The 24,855-nt window shown below is 42.7% G+C and overlaps 1 protein-coding gene across 7 annotated transcripts in view; it reads left to right on the top strand.

Moving 5' to 3' along the window:
* Positions 1-24,855, top strand: part of DLG1 (discs large MAGUK scaffold protein 1) — a 241,181-nt gene that overhangs the window by 2,801 nt on the left and 213,525 nt on the right. For all 7 annotated transcript variants that reach the window (XM_038749481.1, XM_038749480.1, XM_038749488.1 and 4 more), the window contains exons 2-3: positions 806-937; positions 20,791-20,957. In XM_038749481.1, the coding sequence (XP_038605409.1) occupies positions 806-937; positions 20,791-20,957 (299 nt within the window). The remainder of the gene's footprint in view (positions 1-805; positions 938-20,790; positions 20,958-24,855) is intronic.

Below are 24,855 nucleotides of genomic sequence, written 5' to 3'. Positions count from 1 at the left end.
ATTATTAAGTGGCGGAGTGGGATTAGAACCCACGACCTCTGACTCCCAAACCCGGGCTCTTTCTACTAAGCCGCGCTGCTTCTCGGTGCAACTCATTGTGCAACATTGGATCACTGTGTTAGTTTTCGGTTTTTTCCTGTTATTTGATAATGTTTTTATTACCTTGAAAGTGAAATCTTTGGTGAATCAGACAATAATATTTTGGCCAGTGAAATAACTGGCGTCCAGACTCACATTGGCCGTTCAAAACAGCATTTCTCTCCTTGCCATTTAGCCGTGTCGGCATTTTTCTGGCTATTGGGAGAAGTGAAAGATGATTTCCACCAAATCTTGTGTTGCTGAACACCTGTGTGATAGTTTGCCGGGTTCCTCATGGAGAAGTAGTTGAGAGTATGTTTTGCTTTGGACTAGCAAGATGATTGTTGAATCAGGCCATTTAATTTTGTGCCTCAGTAGGTTATGAAAGAGAAATTCAAGTTAATCTCTTCCTTGATAAGGTATCATTACAACTTTGCAAGGTGGTGCAAGTGTGTAACAACTCGGTTCACATCTTGCCCCATTCCCCGCCCCTCCCCTCCCCTCGTCGAAATCGTATAAATGTTTTAGACACTTTAGGGAATGGCAGTTAAATAGCCAGTTTGAGAACTGCAAGGGAGAAATTTCAGTCCAGTTTGCAAAGAAGTTCCTCAGGCTAACCCGAATGATTGGATCAAAATTTGGGAATGCCTAGGCGTTTAGATTCAATACTCTAGAGTAGGTGAAAAGTTTGAGATAATTTCAATCATGCTTTGTTTTTCCTTCTTAGATACACAACGAGCTTTGCACCTACTGGAGGAATACCGGTCCAAACTGAGCCAAACAGAGGACAGGCAGCTCAGAAATTCAATAGAGCGTGTCATCAGTATCTTCCAGAGCAATCTCTTTCAGGCTTTAATAGGTAGGAATTCAAACTTTATCCTGTTTTCTATTAAATGTGCTGAAAGACTTAATGCTTGTTGAATCTAGGTAATATATCCTTCTTAATTGAAATAGAAGGGACTAAATAAATCATGGTGATTTCAACAGTTTGAATTTATTTTCAGAGTTCTCTAGTTGTGTATTTTCTTCCCACCCTGCACATTATGCTTTTATCGATCGGAAACATTTTATTTCTAAGCCATTATCTTCTAACAGGTTTTGCCGCTTGCCTTAGCTTTTAAAGTTTGCATGTTACTTGGACTGCTGTAAGTCATCCAAGTTAATTTCTACGTTAAGGCTGGGTCTGTATTGACCAGTGCCTTTCTGTTTGGTTAATGAAGTTGTTTGCCCTTGGCGCTATTAATTTAGCATTTCTGAGGAACCAAGACAGTGAGTTAAACGAAAAGGCTGGGCCGAAGAAGGGAATGGTTTTAAGTTTTATTTGTTTTCTAAGTATGGGCTTGGCCGTAATGCCTTTTAAAATATTACGTTTAGTTGTACTTATGGTCAAATGTGTTAACAAGGCAAGTAGAATGCTGATGCTTAAACAGATTTAAATGGAGGGCCCCTTTCTTTTAAAAGTTCAGAAAAATTGTACATTTAGGGTGGTTTATTTGAAATGAGATTTATATAGGTGAGTTCAGATCTTAAATATCATAGGGATACAAATGACATACATATCTAAGCACAATTTTGGGTGCCGTAGTAGGAATATTGCAGCACATCGCGAGGTGCACCATACTAAATGGGTTACTTATATCAACTCGGGAAAAACAGAGAATAAGTTCCAAGAATGGAATAGTATTTTTGTGTTGTGACTAGAGTCTCAGTTTTTTTGTGCCCCAGGCTCTCTCCTGTTTCAGAGATGGGGTGAGGGACCCTAAACTTAAAAATTGACAGTATTTTCTTGTCATCACTGGCAGTAAAATCTTGAGCAAACCCATCATATAGTCCTACAAATGATATTTAAGTAATCAAAGTAAGTAATATGCGGTGTGTAGTTTAAAGGATGAGTTGCTGGATTTTTTTTTTTCATGGTGCTTTGCTGTGTACTTTAGAGGTTAGAGTTGATTTTCTCATTGTTGAATACAAGTCTGACTATAACTTGGTTTGTAGAGTTGAATAATGCTTTTTTTTTTTGGACTGGAACACATTTCCATATGAAATCACTTTCAATTTTGAGTAGGCACGTATTGAAAAAGTCAGGTTTTAGTGTATCTGATGCTCAAAATAGATAAAGCTTTTGGCTCATTTCTTTATGCTAAAAGAGTTTATAGGCACCCATAGGCTGAGATAGACAGAGTTAATGCTCAATAAAGTGTTCACCCCAGAGTAACTTGAAATTATTGTTATTTTCTCCCTAGTCTTAAAACATTTGTGTTCTAGTACGGCCCAGTAGGTTTCCAGCTTATCTGTCCCCTTTACGAACTTTCTCTTGACATTAAGAGCCAGGGTAGCCTCAGTTTTTTCCCAAATTGTGTAAGAGGAATTTGGGGTGTGGGAATTTGGGGTATGGCGGAGCATCTCAGATGCAGCTGGATCAAGTAGTATTCTTGAAGGAGGTAGAAAGCCTGATTTTGGGAAAGAGGAGAATCCCAGCTCTTCTCTTGGCCTGCTCTGTGACTAGTTCCTTCATCTCTCTGAGGGCAAGTTCCTTATCTGTAAAATGAGAATAAAATATGTGCTCTCCGTACCTCTTAGATTGTGAACCCCACGTGGGACAGGTACTGTTTAATCTGATTGACTTGTTTATCCACCCCAGTGCTCAATATAGTGCAGGGCCCATAACAAAGGGCTTAATAAATGTAAGTAGGTGGCCTTATTTCTGCAGATACTGAACTAGTGCTTCTTAAATGTCAGGTATAAAGTGCCAAAAAAGCTTCTGATTACTTGTAGTGTGGGAGCCAATGTTGGGTGAATTATCTATGGAAAATTCTGAGAGGTGTGTTTCAGTGAAACTCATACTCATCTACTCTAAACTGCTTTTATAGTTTTAAAGTTTATGTAGTGGGACTGTTAGTCCAACGGATGCATTTTTAGTTGCTATATCTTTTAGCTTGGGTGTCATTCTTTTGAAATTCCTCAGATTTAAAGAAATTGTGTCGAGTGTAATTCTCTTAGTAGCTGAAGAGACTTGTTGCTTGTGGTTTTGTATGGGGTATATCAATGCTGGAGTGTTCAAATGAAGCAAATTTTATTAGCGTTCATATGAAAACAAATATATGTTAGAGTTCTATCATAAAATTAAGTATCCCCAGTTAAAGTCTATGAAAACATTTACCCATGGATTTTTAGGGTAAATGTATAGAAGTAAGACATCACTATTCAGATGACTTTGTAAAAGTATATGTAACTTTTTAATATGAATTATTGACAAGGCTTGAAGTTTTATGGTTACTCCTGTAAGATCAGAATTGGCTTGGATGATCTTCAGTTTATTTTTCTGAGTACTGTAGAACATCTTTGGCAATTGTTGCTCTTCTGGGATGAATAAAGATTGTATGAGGCTGACAGTGGTAAGAGTGTTGATTTTATTTTTCACTATGCTTCTTGCTGCCGGACTAGGGAAATTTATGGGTTTATCGATTTTTGGCATTTGGCAAGGCTGTATAAAAGATAAATGTCTAAAAAAGAACTCGTCTTCCCACCCAAATCCTGTCTTCCCCATTTTTCCCACCACTACATAACACTATCCTCCCCTGTCTCACAAATGTGTAGCCTTGGCATTATTCTCAGCTCATCTTTCATTTTGCCCACATATTCAGGAATTGTCACCAAATCTTGTTAGTTCTACCTTCACAACAATGTTAACCGCCCCCCCCCCCTTTCCTCTCTATCCAGACTGCTAGTATGCTGATGCAAGCATTGTACTTACCCCTGCTCTGCCACAAGTCTGCTGTGTGACCTTGGGCAAGTCACTTCTCTGAGCCTCAGTTTCTGTAAAATGGAGATTAAGACTGTGAGCCCCATGTGGGACAACCTGATCACCTTGTATCCCCCCCAGCTCTTAGAACAGTGCTTCGCACATAGTAAGTGCTTAACAAATGCCATTATTATTATTATTATTATCATCCCTCCCTGACTACCACATAAGTCTCCTTGCTGACCTCCCTGTCTTTCTCTCCAGATCATTTTTCTAAAAAAAGTTCAGTCCATGTCTTCCCCCTCCTCAAGAACCTCTACTGATTGCCCAAACTTCCGCATCAAACAGAAACGTTTTACCATCAGCCTTGAAGCACTTAATCGGTTTTCTCCTTTCTTCCATGCCTTGCTGGTTTCTGCCACACTCCAACCTGCACACTTTGATCCTCCAACACCGTCCTGCTCCCATTACCTCGATTTCACCTATCTCAGGGAAGCCACATGGTGTAGGGGTTAGAGCACATCCTGGGAGTCATAATCCCAGCTCCTCTGCTTGTCTCCTGTGTGACCTTGGGCAAGTCACTTCTCTGGGCCTCAGTTACCTCATCTGCAAAATGGGGATTGAGACTATGAGCCCCACGTGGGATAGCAACTGTGTCCAACCCGACTTGCTTGTATTCACCCCCGCCCTTCGTACAGTGCCTGGCACACAGTAAGCACTTTAACCTTACTTAAGTAAGCATCAGCTACATACTTGGAACTTCTTCCTTTAGACCCTTGATATGAAGCCCATTCTCGGCCCCACGGCACTTAGGCACCTCTCTGTAATTTATCTCAATGTCCGTCTTCTCCCTCTAGACTAAGCTCTGTGGGCAGAGAATGTGTCTTCCAACTCTGAATGGTATTCTACCGAATACTGAGTGTGCTTTGCACACAGTAAGCACTCAAATACCATTGATTGATTGTTAATCATGAGCCTGTAAAGAGTGGGCCAGCTTGCAATGTTTCATCTCAGGCCGGGAAGCTAGACCATCTGAAGCTGTGCCCTGTCCCCAAGTGGGCTGAAAGGTGATGCTCAGAGAAAAACAACTGCAGATGTTTTGTTCTGGAAGTCTTTAACTTGGTGAATATTCTGATGCTTTCCTTGGCAAAAACTGCCAGATGCCCATTTTTATAGTAAGATATAATTCTTTTCTGTCCAATTCAGGACCCTTGCCTCAAAAGAAAGATTGGGGGTATTGTTGAGTTTCGAATTAATTCTAGAGTTCAGTACACCCAAGATTACTATGCATACACCATCAGATAGATGGCAAGCGTTCCTTTAGCCATATGCATCCTTTGCGAGCCCACTGTTGGGTAGGGACTGTCTCTATATGTTGCCAACATGTACTTCCCAAGCGCTTAGTACAGCGCTCTGCACACAGTAAGCGCTCAATAAATACGATTGATTGATTTGCAGTGTCAGAAATGAGTACTCCTATCAAAGGAAAAGTTGCCATGCCAAGTTTTTCTGCAAATCATGTCAAATGAAATTTTTGAAATTTGAATCCAAATATTTTACTACGTTAGAAAGAGAAACCAATAACTTCTCCTTAATTATATATTCCCCCAAAATCCATTCCCCAAAGATAATTCCAGGTGATTTTTTTGTCACGCATATACACAATAATCTGACAGTGTTCATAGTATGGAGTCTAGGAATATTAGGTTTTAGAAGTATTTGGTGTTCCACCTTTTTGAAGCACTCTTGATCGTCCTAATTAGAATTAAGTGGAGAAAAACTCAGATTGAGAAGGATTGGATAGGATAGGATTTGAATTTGATGGGGAGTGTGGTGGGTTTTCAGATATGAAGGGGGAGAGAGTCCCAGCTTGGAAGAAGCAATAGAGCATTATGTAGGTGTTATGGGTGTCGGAGGTGAGGAGTACCCAAGCGGTTAAGTGATCTAGGAGTGCTGAAGTGGCAGTTGGGGGATTACGGGGATGTAAAATGAGAGATTAATCAGGGAAGGCCTTCTGGAGGAGATGTGATTTCAGAAAGACCTTAGAGCAGCCGTCTGCCAGATCTGGAGGATGGACTTCCAGACAGAAGGTGAGTCACGACCAAGAAGTCGGCAGTTAGAGGGATGAGAACAAGGCACAGTTAGGTTGGAGGGAGAGAAATGAAGTGAAGACAAATAAGGGGAAGAGAGATAATTTGTCTCATGAAGCCAATGATTAGGAGTTTCTGCTTGATGTCCAGATGAGTGGGCAGCCATTGGACTCTTGAGAAATGGGAAGACTTGCACAGAAAAAGATATTTTAGAAAAGCGATCTGAGTAGCAGAGTGAAGTATGGAGTGGTAGTTGGGAAATGAGTGAGGAAGGGACTGATACAGGGGTTGAGTTGGGACCCCTTGTCTACATCCTCTCTCTGACATAAAAGGAACCATCTTCCCCTTCTTACCTGACAATCCACCACTCTCACCCCCTTCAAAACCCTCCTAAAGCCACATCTCTTTCAAGAGGCCTTCCTTGACTAAATTTTCATTTCTCCTACTCACCCTCCCATCCGAGTCACCCATGTACTTACTTGCAGACCACGGAAGCACTTTGGTATGCAGCACTCTGCCATTTCCCCATCTGTAACTTAATGTTTGCTGTCGCTGTAGACTGTAAGCTCTTTGCAGGCAGAGATTGTGTCTTTCAACTCTATTGGATGATATTTTCCCAAGCACCCAGTACAGTACTCAGGGTACGGTAAGCTCTCGTAAATACGTCTGATCGATGGTGACAAGTGTCTGGATCAGCTTGCTGGCAGTTTGGATGGAGAGGAAGTGTCAGATTCTTGAGATGTTCTGGAGGAAATACTGATAGGACTTGGTGACAGACTGAATAGGAGAGATGAAAGAGAGAGAAGAACCATGGATGATGTCATGGTAATAGGCTGAGTGACAGGAGGATAGGGGTGTTGTCAACTAAAATTGGAAAGTTAGTTGGAGAAGATAGGGAGAGAAGATAAAGAGTTCAGTTTTGGGCATGTTGAGCTTGAGGTGCCAGTGGAGACATCTACGTAAAGATGGTCTGGAGATGAGTTTGAAGAGGAGGTGGGGCCAGGGCTAGTGAGAGAGATTTGGGAGTCATTCATGGCCAGAAGGATTAGGTTCAATCATAATTCAAGGAAAAGGCATTTGGAAGGTCGAGAAGGTGTCCGGCAGAGTGGAATCCATTTGATTTGGTGAGCATTGGTGACTTTTGAGAGAGCAGTCTCAGTAGAGCAAAGTGGTAGAAAAAGGGTCAAGGAAGATGATGGAGGAAAGTGGAGACAGTGGGTGTAAACAGGCCATTTGAGGAGTTTAGATAGGAAAGCTAATGAGATAGGTTGTCAGCTCAGTGGTACAATAGAAGGAAGAGGTGAAGGAAAGTAGACAATGGGGCAGAAGGGTATGGTCTGAGAGGGAGCTCAGAGTTGGTGGAAAGAACCATTCATAATTTTAGAAGTGGAGTAGTGCCAAGTTGTGAGTAGCAATCTGGGTTTTTTTTGGGTGCGTGTGGGTCTAGGAATGAAAACTGTTCAGTAAGTTATTAAATGAGAAAAACTCATTCTAATCTGTTAATGTGGAAAAAACATTAATGTGGTTGTGAGGTTCCTTCCCGCCTGAGGAAGATGGTATTCAAAGAATTTGACGTGAAAGTAATTGCTTTAGGACTAAATGAGAGAGACTCTCCAGCTGCATGATTTTAAGGAACTATGGCAACTCTTTTTTGGATGTCAGTGTTTTGGGGACAGATTAACCTAAAATCTTGGAAAACTACTGCGGCAGATAAGATTTAAGAGCATTTTGTGAAATGCCTTGAAAGCGGGAAGATAGACACTTGTGCCTAAAAGGCAATCAATACTAAATCTAAGATGAGGGGTTATGCCTTTTTTCACATTTCCTATGAGTAGAGCTTTTTCAGTTTTGCTCATACGTGGGATTGTTACATTTCTGAAGTCCATTCCTTCAGTTTCTGTGTTGATTACTTATTAAACCTGAAATCCGTAATCATTTTCTCAAAGTATTTTTTTTTCTGAATCTTTCCCTTTGTATACTTGGCAGAAGGCAAATAGTTCCTTTAGATTAATTCTTTCCATATTAGTAGCATTGACTTCAGGGATATACAGCACAACAAAAGCTTCTTTAAAAAAAACTTAGCTTCAAGGAGTAAATATAACAAATTTTAAATTGCCCCTTGCTTTACAGTTGAAAGAGATAGCGCTTTGAGCACTTTCACTTTTTTTTTCCTTTAGTCTTTTTGAGGAGTGGTAAAATCAGTGTTCTATCCCTTTGAAATTGTTCCAAGGGAGACCGTTAAAATGTTGAGAAGTTATGAGTACCTATCTTTTAAACTTTTGAAACGCCATGGTGAGGAGATATGGCATGGCTTAGGGAAAATGGCTTTGAAAACTACTCCATTTAAAGGTACATGCTACCTTTTTCATGCCAAACCAAAGGCCTATTTTTCCTACTCTATAAACCATAGTGTAGCGTGGAATAACACAGGCTGCTTTGGTTGTTGTATTTTAGAGCGAAATAGAGCTGGAGAAGATACAGGGAAAAGCTTGGGTAAATGGCTTGGGTAAATTAATGGACTGGTGGTTTGCAGTGCATTACTAGAGGGATAAGTTGGGGCTATCAGATGATACAACTTTCATAATTAGGAAAGTTGTCAAGGAAATACAGAATTTCTTCAGCCATCCTGTTGCAGCTGTTGGAAAAATAATTCTGGGTAAAATGTGCGTTTGGTTTGACCCTGGAATTAGCATTCTTATGTTCGTGTGTCTTGCCGAAAGCAAGGCTTAAAACACTACACATAGGAAAGCAAGAAATGCATTATTATCTTGCAGTTCATAATCTTAAGTGAGGCCTACAAAATTTGTGACATGACATGCAGATCAGTCTAAGGAAAATCTCTGAAGGTGGCAGCAATATGGTGTTGATATGTCTTTTTACCCCCAACCTGTAGCGAGCCCTTGTGAAGAATAGCAAGCTGGCCACATGTGAAGACATCATTGTAGCGCTACCTTTTGAGAGTTACAACCGCAATCCAAAACCATGCAAAATGGTTGTAATTGTGGGGTTTTCCTGCAGAAAAGTACAAGCAATAAAGGGAAGGAGTTACTATTCTCGTCTCTGCGTGAGTAATTCTTAAATATGACACAGGATTTTGAAGGTTCCACTGTAATCCCTATTTTCAAGAAGGACTGATTGTGGAAAACACTGCTTTCCAATTGTTGGCAGTATTCTAGCCAATGTTCTTCAGAATTTCTGTTAACCATTTGTACATACTTATTCTATATATTTTATTTTGTTAATATGTTTCATTTTGTTCTCTGTCTCCCCCTTCTAGACTGTGAGCCCACTGTTGGGTAGGGACCGTCTCTATATATTGCAAACTTGTACTTCCCAAGCGCTTAGTACAGTGCTCTGCACACAGTAAGCGCTCAATAAATACGACTGAATGAATGAATGAACCAGGAGAAGCAGCGTGGCCTAGTGGATAGAGCACCATTCTGGGAGTCAGAAGAACCTGGCTTTTAATCCTGGCTCTGCCAATTGTCTGCTGTGACCTTGGGCAAGTCACTTTATTTCTCTGTGGCTCAGTTACTTCATCTGTAAAATGAGAATTGGACTGTGTCCAACCTGATTATCTACTCCAGTGCTGAGTACAGTGCCTGGCACATAGTAAACACTTAACAAATACCATTAAAAAAACTTGACCAAAAAAAAAAAAAAACCCAACAAACAACTTCCCGAGTCACCATGTGGCTTCAGGGCAAAATGCTGACAGCAGACATTAGATTCAGAAGTGCAGGGTGAAACACCAAGATACCTGCTGAATTTGTTGACCTTGCAAATGCTGTTAAAACTGTCAATCAGTGGTATTTATTGAGCGCCTTATTGTGTGCGGAGCATTGGACTAAGCACCTGGAAGAGTACGCTGTAGCAGGTAGGCACAATCCCTGCGCACAAGGAGCTTGCACCATCGCTAGTTCTAGGTGTTGAGCACTACTGAGCAAATTTAGCCGCTCGCAGAAGTGCATCTCCACAATAGAATAGTCAGTGGAGACAGTTGAAGTCCGTGGCTCACCACTTCCATATCGTCTATGGAGAGAAAGCAAAATCCGGGTCTTGCCCAGTCCTGTTCAACCAAGTCTAGTTGTACTATATGAGGATTTGAAGAAGGACCTGGAAGTTTGTCTGAATGTTTGACGTTCAGTTCTTCCAACTCGGCATACGGTAAGCACATCAAGGTGGTCATTCACCGGCCGCTGTGTGCAGTAATATTGCTTTGGAGGGTGTTTAAGAGAAGATAGGAGGCACGTGATGAAGTGTGTATCAATCATTGTGTATTCACATGCAGTGACTACAATAGGCTTGGAGAAAAATGAGCTTTTATACCCACCAGAAACTCTGCACATAAATGGGTTGGTCAAAAGCTGGATGTATTAAACCTAGAGCTACCCCACCCTTGTGGCTTTTGGGGCCTGAAATGGGGCATGAAGGATATCTAGTGTGTCCCACTTACCTCTTGCCGTCCCAAGGGTGAAGACCCATTATGATGGAGTAGGATGCACAGAACTTTGGCTTCTCAACTTGTAGAGTGCTGGGAAAATTGAACTTAAAGTTGGCCCTGCCCGGAGCAGCGAAGAGCCTGAGCTCCCTTTCCTTCCGGCAGTTTTATTCTGGTGTTTTTACCGGTGATTATGATGATGATTTTATTGAATCACCAACCTTGCTGAGTTTGCCCCCGTTTCTTTCCCAGTGTGTCTATCCTGTGTGCCCTTTTTCCCTGCCTTTTAAATCGTGACTCTCCTAAGGACCATTCATGTTGTTTCAGATTTTTGTTCTTTTCCCCAGGAGTTAATACAGTGTTTTGCAGGAAGTACCCAGTCGTATTGAATGCTTTCTGTGTGTCAAAAACTGTACTAAGTGCTTAGAGTACAATAGAATTAGTAATAATAATAATAATAATGATATTAAGCACTTACTATGTGCCAAGCACAGTTCTAAGCACTGGGATAGATACAAGGTGATCAAGTTGTCCCACATGGGGCTCACAGTCTTCATCCCCATTTTACAGATGAGGGAACTGAGGCCCAGAGAAGGGAAGTGACTTGCCTAAAGTCACACAGCTGACAAGTGGCAGAGCTGGGATTTGAACCCACGACTTCTAACTCCCAAGCCTGTGCTCTTGCCCCTAAGCCACACTGCTTCTATAGTAGACACAGTCCCTGCCCTTGAGAAGCATACAATCTAGTGGGGATGGCAGGCGTTTAAATAAATTACAGGTAGGGGAAGCAGCAGAGTATAATGATATATTCATTAAAGCTGTGAGAGTGGGGTGAGTATCAAAGTGCTTAGGAGGTATGGACTTAGGTCCAGAGGTGACACAGAAGGAAAGAAGACTAGGGTGGGGAGATGAGGTTAGTCAGGGAAGGCTTCCTGGAGGAGAAATGATTTTAATAATAATGATGGCATTTGTTAAGCACTTACTGTATGCAAAGCACTGTTCTAAGCATTGGGGGGGGATACCAGGTGATCAGATTGTCCCACATGAGGCTCACAGTCTTAATCCCCATTTTACAGAGGAGGTAACTGAGGCTCAGAGAAGTTAAGTGACTCGCCCAAGGTCACACAGCAGACATGTGGCAGAGGCGGGATTAGAACCCATGACCTCTGACTCCCAAGCCTGGGCTTTGAAGATGGGAAGAGTAGTGGTCCAACGAACATGAAGGGAGAGGCAGCTGCAGGCAGGAGGGAGGATGTGATGAGTGAGGGGTCGGCATCGAGAGAGGTGAAATCCTCCAGAGCAGTTTCTTGTGCTCCTTCATTGTGCTGTGTGTGCTCCTGGGGTTGGACAAGAGTGCACGGGGCTTAGCTGGACAGTGTGACTCTCCCCTCCATCCTCTGCTTCCTCCCAGAAAGCAGCAAATTTGAGTTGTCCGCACTTTACGCTCAGCTCAGTAATGCTGGTTGGACGTGTAAGGAGAAGGAACGATAGCAAGTTAACCAAACACCTGCTCCGTGGAGAGCTGGAAGTGGGAAGCGGTTTTTCCGCTGCAACTTACATTCCCTGTCGCTTACTACACTGCACTGTGCCTGCAGATTATTTTGCTGTCTGACCTAATCCCCGTCTGTCCACTCTCTAAGGATGCACTGGTCATCATCAATGGTATTTGCGTGCTTACTGCGTACTAAGCATTTGGGAGAGTACAGTACATTAAAGTTGGTAGACACGTTCCCTGCCCACAACGAGTTTCCAGTCTAGACAGGGAGACAGGCGTAGGAAACGGGGTAAAAACCCAAATTCAGCCTCTTAGTCTTCCAAAGGATATGCTTACCTTCTGGATAAAATGACCAAGGGCTACCAATTTTATTACCAATTTGAAAACTTTTACAATTTTGAAAGATCTGGGCTCCACACAGAAGGTACATTGTATCAGCCTCCTCACTAATCTCCCTGCCTCCTGTGGTTTTTTAAAAATGATTTTTAAGTGCAAAGCATTGTGGTAAATACAAGTGAATTAGGCTGGACATAGCCCCTGTCCCACATGGGGCTCACAATCTTAATCGCATTTTACAGATGAGGAAACTGGGGCACAGAGAAGTTAACAGACCTGCCCAAGGTTGCACAGCGGACAAGTGGCAGAGCCGGGATTAGAACCCAGGTTCTTTTGACTCCCAGGCATGTGCTGTATCCACTGGGCTATGCTGCTTCTCACAGTGTTGCCCCTTTACAATATATACTCCACACTGTAGCACAGATTATTTCTTTCAAGTGTCATTTGGCAAACATCTCTCCATTACACAGAGCTGGTTAATGGCTTCCCTTTTCCCTCTACATCAAGCAGTGTCTCCCAGTTAGTTTAAAGACTCCCTAACAACTTTCACCATCTTCTGTTTCTACTTTCTTCACCCATTACTCCCCTGTCATTCTCTAATTTTCACTGTACCTAGCTCTCAACTCATCATCATCGTCATCATCAATCGTATTTATTGAGGGCTTACTATGTGCAGAGCACTGTACTAAGCGCTTGGGAAGTACAAATTGGCAACATATAGAGACAGTCCCTACCCAACAGTGGGCTCACAGTCCCTTTGCCCACTCACTCAGGTTGTTCTCTCGGCTTGTACTTCCTCCTTCCCCAAATCTGCCAGATCACAGCTCTCCTCATCAGTCAGTGGTATTTACTATGTGCAGAGCACTGTACTAAACACTTGGGTGAGGGCAGTACAACAGAATTAGCAGTCATGTTCCCTGCCCACAGTGAGTTTACATTCTATTCAAAGTCCTTCAGAAAGTCTCACTTCCTTCAATAAGGCTTCCCCCTTTAACCCCCAAACCCTTAAACTATACAAACACACCATTCATTTCCCGGCTCTGTCAATCAATCAATCAATCGTATTTATTGAGCGCCTACTGTGTGCAGAGCACTGCACTAAGCGCTTGGGAAGTACAAGTTGGCAACATATAGAGACAGTCCCTACCCAACAGTGGGCTCACAGTCTAAAAGGGGGAGCTGTCAATTGTCAGCTGTGTGACTTTGGGCAAATCACTTAACTTCTCTGTTGCTCAGTGACCTCATCTGGAAAATGGGGATTAAGACTGTGAGCCCTACGTGGGACAACCTGATCACCTTGTATCCCCCCAGTGCTTAGAACAGTGCTTTGCACATAGTAAGTACTTAATAAATGCTATTATTATTATTATTTCCAGGACTTAAGTATTTTATACCCATCCTCAGCATGTGCATTTATTTCTTCAATTGTATATTTGATTATCAAGCAACCAATTGTATTCATTGAGCGCCTGCTGTGTGCAGAGCACTGTACTAAATGCTTGGGAGAGAAGCAGAAGCGGCGTGGCTCAGTGGAAAGAGCCTGGGCTTTGGAGTCAGAGGTCATGGGTTCAAATTCTGGCTCCGCCAATTGTCAGCTGTGTGACTTTGGGCAAGTTGCTTAACTTCTCTGAGCCTCAGTTACCTCATCTGTAAAATGGGGATTAAGACTGTGAGCCCCCCGTGGGACAACCTGATCACCTTGTAACCTCCCCAGCACTTAGAACAGTGCTTTGCACATAGTAAGTGCTAAATAAATGCCATTATTATTATTATTATTATTGGGAGAGTACACTTTAACAGAATTGGTAGCCCTGTTCCCAGTCCACGAGGAGCTTGCAGTCTACAGTGTGAGACAGATGTTAATATAAATAATAATAATAATAATAATAATAATAATAATAATGGCATTTATTAAACACTATGTGCAAAGCAGTGTTCGAAGCGCTGAGGAGGTTACAAGGTGGTCAGGTTGTCCCACAGGGGGCTCACAGCCTTAATCCCCATTTTTCAGATGAGGTCACTGAGGCACAGAGAAGTTAAGTGACTTGCCCAAAGTCACACAGCTGATAATTGGCAGAGCCGGGATTTGTACCCATGACCTCCGACTCCAAAGCCCGTGCTTTTTCCACCGAGCCATGCTGCTTCAATTGTAAATGGATATGTACATAAATGGTGTATGGCTAGGAGTGGGATTTTGCTGATTGGAAATATTTTTTATGTATGCCTCTCTGTTAGCGTGTAAGCTCTTTGTGGGCAGGAAGTAAGTCACTTGGTACATTGTAAATTTAGGGCACCCAAGAAATTCTGTTACTTTTTTGAGTAGTTTCAGCTGTTCCTACAGCTTCAACTACAAACCTTAAACAACATCAGGTGTCAGGGAAAGACTACCCACAATGATATCTTGGATGGTGCCAGCTCATCAGTGTGAGGTAATATTGATAGCTGCACAGTTTTGCTGGATGGGTTGTGAGACGAGGCTGGATAGTAGAGAGACTAAAGTGGTTACCGTAAAGTGAATTGAAATGTCAAACCCAAGGAGGGAGAGAAGATCAACCAGTGAAGCATCGTCTTAATGTGATATACTAGCATATTGCAGAGAGGCATAGCAGCAGACATTAGCCTGACATTTGGCAATCTGGAGAAGTGCTTTCTGAGTAAAGATCTGGGGAAGAATGGGAAACAGGGGGGCAGATTGGGGAACAGACAATTGCTGCAAGTTGCAAATCCATCAGCATGTCAAAAGGCATGCCGTGTACATCTGTAGTAGATTGACTGGAGCGGAGGTTCTTGTCAATCCCACAGGCTCTCCCCATCACATCCATGAATCAAATGGCATATATGTGAAGGGTTCATTAATTCCTTGTGCATCTTTAAATTTTAATTACCTTTGACACATGAAAAATACATTTTGAATGACACTATTTCATTTCAGCTGACTGTTGACTTTGTCTTTTATCGCTGCCCTATATTCATAAGGGAGGAATCTGAAATCAAAATTGAGTTTAAATGAGTAGTTTGTAAATTTTAAAAGCAGTAGTGAATTTTTGAATTAAACACCACTGAAAGTTTCTACCATATATACCTGTCAGATGTTACCAGTTTAAAGTTACACGGGAACTTGCATGGTGAAGTAGCACGGCCTAGTGGATAGACCACGTGCCCGGGGTTCAGAAGGTCTTGGATTCTAATCCCAGTAGTTCCGCCTTGTGTCTGCTGTTTGACTGTGGGCAAGTCACTCAACTTCTCTGTGCCCCAGTTCCCTCAGCTGTAAAATGGGGATTCAGACTGTGAGCCCCGTGTGGGACGCGGACTTTGTCCAACCCAATTATCTTGTATCTGCCCCAGTGCTCAGAACAGTACCTGGCACCTAGTAAGCGCTTAACAAATACTGTAATAATTATTATTATTAACTTGACTAACACCAAGTGTGTAAAAATATATACATACCTTGGGGATGTGGCAGGACAGGGAAAAGGTGGGGGGAGAGAGAGAGAGATAACCCGAGGGAAGGTGAGAGTTACTTTGATTTATAGATGAGCCCTTGTGAATTAGGCAAGGGGATAGTCCTTGGGGGCCTGTGACCCCAGTGGGCTTGGCACTGAGGAGGCGAAGCCATCAATTTGTTTCTTTTAGTTTTTGGGCAAGAATGGGCAGCTGTAGGTGGTCCACTTTGCCTCTTGAAGCTGAAAAGGGACCAGAAGCACCCTGTCAACAGGCAGGGGGTGACTGCCACTACTTTCTCACCCTTGCTGGCTTTCAGTGCTGATTCCCTGGCTGCTCTTGCTGAGGTAGCAGCAGATGCCAGAGTGGGAAGCGGCTTGGGGCTGCGGCAAGCTTTAAACCAGCACCATGACTCTTGAGCTGAGACTCCCGCCTTGTCCCTGGAGAGTCTCCCAGCTGTCTGGGTGGACTCAGTGGGGATTGAAGTGGATGGAGAGTCCTCGCAGTAGGTGAGAAGCTGAAGAGGTGATGGTATTTTGAGAGGAAGGTCAGGGGGACTATTTTCTCCCCAACCACCCTCCTTTTTCTCTCCCCTGCCTTCCCCCCTCCGATTCTCTCTTCCCCATCTCTCCTATACTTACTTTGTGCTGCTTTCAACTAAAATGGAGAGACTGTCTTTAAGTGTCTACCTAAACAGCATGGCTCAGTGGAAAGAGCCCAGGCTTGGGAGTCAGAGGTCATGGATTCTAATCCCGGCTCCACCACTTGTCAGCTGTGTGACTTTGGGCAAGTCACTTAACTTGACTTAACTTAACTTGACTCCTTCCTCCCGAGCTCACCGTGCCTAACTCTTGGCTCTCCCGCCTCTATTTCCTTGGTTTTGCAAAGCTTTTCCCATATCTGGAACTTCTTTCCCATTCAGATTATCCACACCGAAACTCTCACAACTTAATCAATCAATCAATCAATCATATTTATTGAGCGCTTACTGTGTGCAGAGCACTGTACTAAGCACTTGGGAAGTACAAGTTGGCAACATAAGCTTATTCACCTGTCCTTAGCACTTACATAACATGATGATGTACAGTAATTTACACTTATCTGCTTATCCTGCCATTTTCTACCATCAGCAGTTGCAGCATTGTTCATTTTCCTGCTGCCAGTGTTTATAAAATCATTTATTCATCTTCTGCAGTTTGATTGTAAGCTCCCTGAGGCTGACAGCTCCTTATTTTAGTTGCGCTCTCTGAAGCAAGTAGTTCCGTGCTTTGCACTCAGTAAGTACTGTGATTGTTGAGTGTGCAGTTATTTAGATTTGTGGGATGGGGGAGAAAGGTTTCTTAGGGCAGAAGGAAAAAACACCGAATCAAGAATAAAAATCACCTGCCAAATATGCAGCTGCATATGTGGATACAGATTTCCTAGAACAGAGCATTTGCAAGTCGGGGTGGTTCTTGCGGAAGGCCCCATGAAAGAGCTCAAAGTTCTGTTTATCCACCCAAAGGCAAACATTCTGTGTCACATCGGTATCTTTGCCATCCATATCTTTGTTAACATGTTTCTAGCATGGTAAATTGAGCTGGAATAGGAGTGGGTCCTGCTACTGCTTAGTAATAATATAGAAACTTTGGCTAGACTTTCTTTGTGTCATTAATTGGGGCTATCTTCTGATCTTAGACTTTTCTAAGTTTCAGTGTCTTGCAGGCTCTTATTTTGCTACTTACCAAATGTTTGGTGTAGGTTTTAGAAATACATGTACGGGCAGTATTGAACTTGATTGACTGTGAATTTAAAATGAAATGTAAATGGAAAGAGAAGTTGATTCAGTGTCAGTGACATGCAGGGGCACATGGGAAAAGCCTACCAAAAAAAAAGATTATTTTCTTTTTTGCCTCATTCATTCATTCATTCATTCATTCAATCGTATTTACTGAGCACTTACTGTGTGCAGAGCACTGTACTAAGCGCTTGGGAAGTACAAGTTGGCAACATATAGAGACAGTCCCTACCCAACAGCGGGCTCACAGACTAGAAGGGGGAGACAGATAATAAAACAAAACATATTAACAAAATAAAATAACTAGAATAAATATGTACAAATAAAATGAATAGAGTAATAAATCCGTACAAACATATATGCATATATACAGGTGCTGTGGGGAGGGGAAGGAGGTAAGGCGGGAGGAGGGGGAGAGGAAGGAGGGGGCTCAATCTGGGAAGGCCTCCTGGAAGAGGTGAGCTCTCAGTAGGGCTTTGAAGGAAGGAAGAGAGCTAGCTTGGTGGATGTGTGGAGGGAGGGCATTCCGGTCCAGGAGGATGACATGGGCCAGGGGTCGACAGCAGGACAGGCGAGAACGAGGCCCAGTGAGGAGATTAGCGGCAGAGGAGGGAAGGGTGCGGGCTGGCTGGAGAACGAGAGAAGGGAGGTGAGGTAGGAGGGGGCGAGGGGATGGACAGCCTTGAAGCCCAGGGTGAGGAGTTTCTGCCTGATGCATAGGTTGATTGGTAGCCAATGGAGATTTTTGAAGAGGGGAGTTACGTGCCCAGAGCGTTTCTGCACAAAGACGATCTGGGCAGCAGCATGAAGTATGGATTGAAATGGGGAGAGACAGGCGGATGGGAGATCAGAGAGGAGGCTAATGCAGTAATCCTGTCGGGATAGGATGAGAGATTGAACAAGCAGGGTAGCGGTTTAGATGGAGAGGAAAGGGCGGATCTTGGCAATGTTGCGGAGGTGAGACCGGCAGGTTTTGGTGACGGATTGGATGTGAGGGGTGAACAAGAGAGCGGAGTCGAGGATGACACCAAGGTTGCGGGCCTGTGAGATGGGAAGGATGGAAGTGCCATCAACAGTGATGGGAAAGTCAGGGAGAGGGCAGGGTTTGGGAGGGAAGATAAGGAGTTCAGTCTTGGACATGCTGAGTTTTAGATGGCGGGCAGACATCCAGATGGAGATGTCCTGAAGGCAGGAGGAGATGTGAGCCTGGAGGGAGGGAGAGAGAGCAGGGGCAGAGATGTAGATCTGAACAGGTTAGGTGAACTTAACTTTTTTTGATGTAGTAGATAAGCTATCGTTTAAAATTTGACATTCATACTAAAATTATAAAAGATGAATGGGAAAATGTCATAAACATCCAGTCTTATGTAAAAGAATTGATTTACACTGCTCTCTCTAGGCTTTTAGGATTAAAATAGATTTTTACAATATAATGCAGGTAGCCACAAGTAGTTATTGGCCAGCTTGTAAGCTACTTGAAAGGGAAGAAGCCTTCATTCAGATGTGGCAGAAAAGGGTACAAATAACAATAGGTTTCAACCCGTTGGTCAGAGTTTCATCTCTGGGGATTAGGGATGCTCTCAAGGAAGTCTTGTTCTGGGCTGTGATTGGCTGTCTTTTGCAGGTCACGTACATGCTAAGGAAAGCATTTTTCAGTTTGGAAAGAAGATTATCATGAGAGAGGGATGGAGAGAGTCAGAAGGAAGGCTTAGGCATAAATACCTTCTGATTCTCTTTTTTTCATTTTTACATTTGTAGTGATAGCTCAGCAGGGAATTCTCTCAGGACACTTTTTCTTATCTGCTCAATAAGAAAGTTGGGCATCTGTGGAAGGCCAGGAAATTTTATTTTCACTTCTACCTGATGATGTGGAGGAGTGATGACATGAGAGCATCATGGGTAGTTGTGGACATTTTTCCAACAGTAATAGGACAAAACACTCCTAAATAGAGTCTATTCCCCAATCACAGAAGATGGAAGTAAGGAAAGAATTGTGTGGTGTTATGTCAGAATAGAGGGACCAGCTATCTTCAATATGCCCTCAATTTCAAGAAGCCCGAGCGTTGCCTCCATGTAAGATCTTATAGTAGTCACCTCTCCAACAATGCATGCACATGCAATTTGTTAGATAAGGCATCTTGAGTCCAAATGGGCTGGCGTTGTCAGCCAAACATTCCCCAATTGGATTCTAGCGAAATTGTGACCTTAAAGCATAGGTTATGGTAGAACTGAGTGTATTGGTTGATGAAGCCCCTAGCTACTAGTGGTTAAGATACTGTTAATTCTCCTATTCATTTTAAGAAGTTTCCTTAGAAAGTTAGTTTATTGAAGCCTTAGATTTGTATTTAATCTTCATTAACACACCCAGTTCTCTTGAAACATCTCCTGTTCACAGCGTCCTCTAGACTGTAAGCTTATTATGGGCACGGACTATGCCTGCTAATTCTCTTGTATTGGACTCTCCCGAGCAGTTAGAATAGTGCTTTGCACATAGTGCACAGTAAATACCATCGATTGATTTTCATCACCGCTGCGTGCATGCACATGTTCCATTAATTTCGAACACCACAGGAGCCCCTTCCCGAACAGTCTCACATCATCAGATGGGACTTTCCCTAATTGTCGGACACGTTCTAGTTAAAACCTATAGTGAAAATATTTATTTTGTCAGATTGGGGAGTGCTGTTGCCACTAAGCAAGGCAAGATCTCTCCCTTCGAAACAGAAAGAATTAAAGGCTCTGATGGGATGCGCAGCTCTAGCACAATTTGCTTCTGGAAAGTGAGTTGGGTTTCTTTCAGCGCTGCCTTTTTTAAAAAGAGGATTAGGGTATTTTCTGATTACAACAATAAAATTAATAATAATAATAATAATAATAATGGTATTTGTTAAGCGCTTACTATGTTCAAAGCACTGTTCTAAGCGCTGGGGAGGTTACAAGGTGATCAGGTGTCCCACGGGGGGCTTACAGTTTTAATCCCCATTTTTACAGGTGAGGTAACCGAGGCCCAAAGAATAATAATAATGATGGTATTTGTTAAGGGCTTACTATGTGCCAAGCACTGTTCTAAGCGCTGGGTAGGTTACAAGGTGATCAGGTTGTCCCACGGGGGGCTCACAGTCTTCATCCCCATTTTGACAGGTGAGGGAACTGAGGCCCAGAGAAGTGATGATCTGGCCCTCTGTATATTTGCTATTTTCTGGGGTAAGTAGAATTTCAAGTTTTTTTGGTAATGATTTACTGATCTGTTTCCATCTTTATACAAGGTGAAAATTCCTGGGTTTTATTTTCTCTATCCCAGAGCCTATATCCACTTATTTAGCAGCTAAGAACTGATTCAATTACTTAAAACACTTCTACAATTTTCACCTTTCTTGCCTCAAATTCCAGATATTCAAGAATTTTATGAAGTGACCTTATTGGATAATCCGAAATGTATTGACCATTCAAAGCCATCTGAACCACTTGAACCTGTGAATACCTGGGAGTTTTCCAGCCTTCCAAGCACTACAGTAACTTCAGATACAGTGCCAAGCAGCCTTAGCCCCGGTGTAGAGGTATGAAGGGTCTGATCTTCATTTTGAAATTGGGTTTTGGTAGAAGAACTATTAACTGCTCTGTTTTAATAAGGCGATTATTTGCTAATTTTTTTCAAGCTTTGGGTATGCCCCCAAATCATATCTTGATTTTTAAAGTGTTATTTAAACAGCCACACCTCACACAAATCTTCTCTTTGGAATTTTGACAGAAACACCTCAACTGTGTGGACATCTGTATTCTCCATTTTTGCCGTTTTTTTTTTTTTTTCCAAGTTTGTATGTGACTGTCATCTATCCTGATATATCCCAGTTATACCTTTTCTCTGGTTTTTACCTTTTGGATCAGTAGCCCGCTTTAGAGGTTCTGACCCCTTTCCCTGCCACAGCTCCTCTCTGCCAAATTCCCTACCTTCTTGCTCTAGTCCACTGCTTTCCATATCCTTATTCTCACCTACTCCAGGTTCCTCAGTTACCCACTTCCAGTCACCCCTAAGGGGTCTTTTGTATATGGGGTACTGTCCTTGATATTCTTTTCCATTATCTACCTCTTTTACTTCCCCTCTTCATGAGTCCCATGGAAATCTCTGTTCAATTTTGGGCAGAATAGTTCTGGACATTCGCCTTTCACACATTTCACCAACTTTCACCTGACCCACTCTTGAAGATTCCCGCATCTCTTATTCTATCACTCGATAATATTTATTGGGTACCTACTGTGTGCAGGGCATTACACTAAGCACGTGGGAGAGTACAAATAGAAATTAGTGTGCATCAGCATTATATATAAGCTTTCCTCAAGAAACTTACAATCTTGTGGGGGAGGGATTACTGAAGTATGTAAGATGCACCTAAGTGCTTAGTTGTGGGTAGGGGGAAGTGCTGATTTCACTCATTGTCATATTTATTGAGCGCTTACTGTGAGCAGAGCAATGTACTAAGCTGTTGGAAAGTACAATTCAGCAATAAAACAATCCCCACCCATGCCAGGCTTCAGAAATAAGGTTGGGGAGAGTAGAAATTAATTGGAGAAGGCATCCTGAGATGTGATTTCAGCTGGGTGTGTATACTACAATATGAATTTTCCTTAATGTGAATTTCAAAAGTGTAAACTCATGATATTGGTGACGTGGCTGTCTTAAAATGTTGAGCGCTGCATCATAATAATGATGGCATTTATTAAGCGCTTACTATGTGCAAAGCACCATTCTAAGCACTGGGGAGGTTACAAGGTGATCAGATTGTCCCATGGGGGGCTCACAGTCTTAATCCCCACTTTACAGATGAGGTCACTGAGGCACAGAGAAGTTGTGACTTGCCTAAAGTCCCGCAGCTGACAGTTGGCAGAGCTGGGATTTGAACTCATGACCTCTGACTCCAAAGCCTGTGCTCTTTCCACTGAGCCATGCTGCTTCTCTAATAGTATCAATCAATAGTATATGTAGATCCAAATAAACTACAGAGAAAAGGACCAGCATTCAAGGCATCTCTGTTCATTTATTATCCTCTAGACTGTAAGCTCCTTGTCGGCAGGGAAAATGTCTACCAGCTCTGCTGTTAGACTCTCCCAAGTGCTTTGTATATTCCCCTATGCACAGTAGACTCTCCATAAATACCTCTGATTTATTGTCACTGCTGTTGATACCTTGATTGACTTTGGAAAATCAAAGCTGTGAATGAGTACATAAAGAAGGGATTTATAAGTCTCTGAAGACAGGCTAGGGAATTTGGGGGGGAAAAATGCATTTCAGCGGAGTTGTCCACCCCAACCTCGACGTTCTTTCTGTGGGGCAGCAAGAGCTGGTGGGAAAAACCCTAGCCTTGGCAATTAGGAGGTGTGGGTGCCAATCCCAATTCTGCCACTGTGACTCTGGGCAAGTCACAGAATTTTTCTACGCCTCAGTTTCCCCATCTGTAAAATACTTACTGCGATGCCTGCTCTCTTATCTTAAATTGTGAACCCCTGGGCTAGGAAAAGCTCTTCTAAGAATATCTTATATCAATAAATCATGTTTATTGAGGGCTTACGGTGTGCAGTGCACTGTACTAAGCACCCAGCAATATAAGAGTTGGTAGACATGTTCCCTGCCCATAAGGACCTTATTCATTCATTCATTCAATCGCATTTATTGAGCGCTTACTGTGTGCAGAGCACTGTACTAAGCGCTTGGGAGGTACAAGTTGGCAACATATAGGGACGGTCCCTACCCAACAGCGGGCTCCCAGTCTAGAAGAGCAGGCTCACAGTCTAGAAGACCTTAGCCCAGTAAGTGCTTAATAAATAGAAGCGGGATGGCCTAGTGGAAAGAGTATCAGCATGGGAGTCAGAGGACCAGGATTCTAATCCTGGCTCCCCTACATTTCCGCTGTGTGTCCTTGGGCTGATCACTTAATTCTCTGTGCCTCATCTGTAAAATGGGGGATTAAATTCTACTCCCTCCTACTTAGACTGTGAGGCCCATCCTGATCACCGGGTAATATAATAATAATAATAATAATCATGATGGCATTTGTTAAGCGCTTACTATGTGCAGAGCACTGTTCTAAGCGCTGGGGGGGATACAAGGTAATCAAGTTGTCCCACGTGGGGCTCACAGTCTTAATCCCCATTTTGCAGATGAGGGAACTGAGGCTCAGAGAAGTTAAGTGACTTGCCCAAGGTCACACAGCGGACATGTGGCAGAGTTGGGACTCGAACCCATGACCTCTGACTCCAAAGCCCGTGCTCTTTCCATTGAGCCACACTGCTTCTCTATAAGCAGTAATGTGTCTACCCCAGTACTTAGAATGGTGCCGGACACATAGTAAGGGCTTAACAAATACTGTAGTAGTAATAATAATAATAACAATAATAATAATAATAATAATAATGATAATAGAAATGAGAATTTAGGGCAGAAGGTTAACATGAAAATTGGCAGCTTGTGTGGGACAGCAGAACAGTGAGACCATAGAGAGCTACTTTGTAATGATTGATTAGAAAAGGAAATGAAAGAAGGAAAGACATTAATTGTTTATCCCCTTTACAATAATAATGGTATTGAGTTCTTACTCCATGCATTGGGGTGGATTCAAGGTAATCAGATTGAATACAGTCTCTGCCCCACCCCAAAGTTCTCAATCTGTGTGGAAATTTCGGAGAACAACTATTTTACTCCCGTTTTCATAAATGAAGAAACCGAAGCACAGAGAAGTTAACCATCTTGCTCAAGGTCATATAGCAAGCAAATGGTGAGTGAAGTGTGTATTATGCCAGTGTACTAAAAAAAGATGCATTTTGCAATCCCTTATGTGGAAAAACTGAGCGTTATATATCTTTTAGTACTATTTGAATAATTATTTTTGAAAAATATTTCAGTGCCAACCTTCTCACTGTACCTCGATCTTGCTGCCGACCTCTCACCCACATCCTGCTTCTGGCATGGAGTGCTCGCCCTCATCGTATCCAACAGCCGATCTCTCCCCACTTCCAAAACCTTTTTGATGACACACCTCTTCCAAGAGTCCACCTCCAACTAGGCCCTTATTCCTCTTCTCCCGTTCCCTTCTGTGTCACCCTTGCACTTGAATTTGCACCTTTTCTTCACCCACCCCTCAGGCCACGGCACTTGGGTACATATTTGTGGTTTATTAATCTATCTCCCCCTCTACAATTTAAGCTCATTGTAGGCAAGGGACTTGTCTACCAACTGCTGTATTGCACTCTCCCTACTACTTAGTACAGTGCTCTGCATGCAGTAAACACTCACTAAATACGATTGATTGATCGACATATTGTAGATTTAGCCTTCTCAAAGAAAATTTGGAGACTTTGCTAACATAAGGTGGGAGCGGGCCAGTTGGTGGAATGGCGTGAGAGAAGGGAACACACACTGATGGTAACACCATCACGATCTTCTGAGCATGCCTCGACTACTGA

This window comes from Tachyglossus aculeatus, chromosome 7 (assembly GCF_015852505.1).
Source record: "Tachyglossus aculeatus isolate mTacAcu1 chromosome 7, mTacAcu1.pri, whole genome shotgun sequence".
NCBI classification, from domain to species: domain Eukaryota; kingdom Metazoa; phylum Chordata; class Mammalia; order Monotremata; family Tachyglossidae; genus Tachyglossus; species Tachyglossus aculeatus.
Note: the sequence above shows the minus strand (reverse complement) of the source record. Positions and strands in the feature narration are given on the sequence as shown.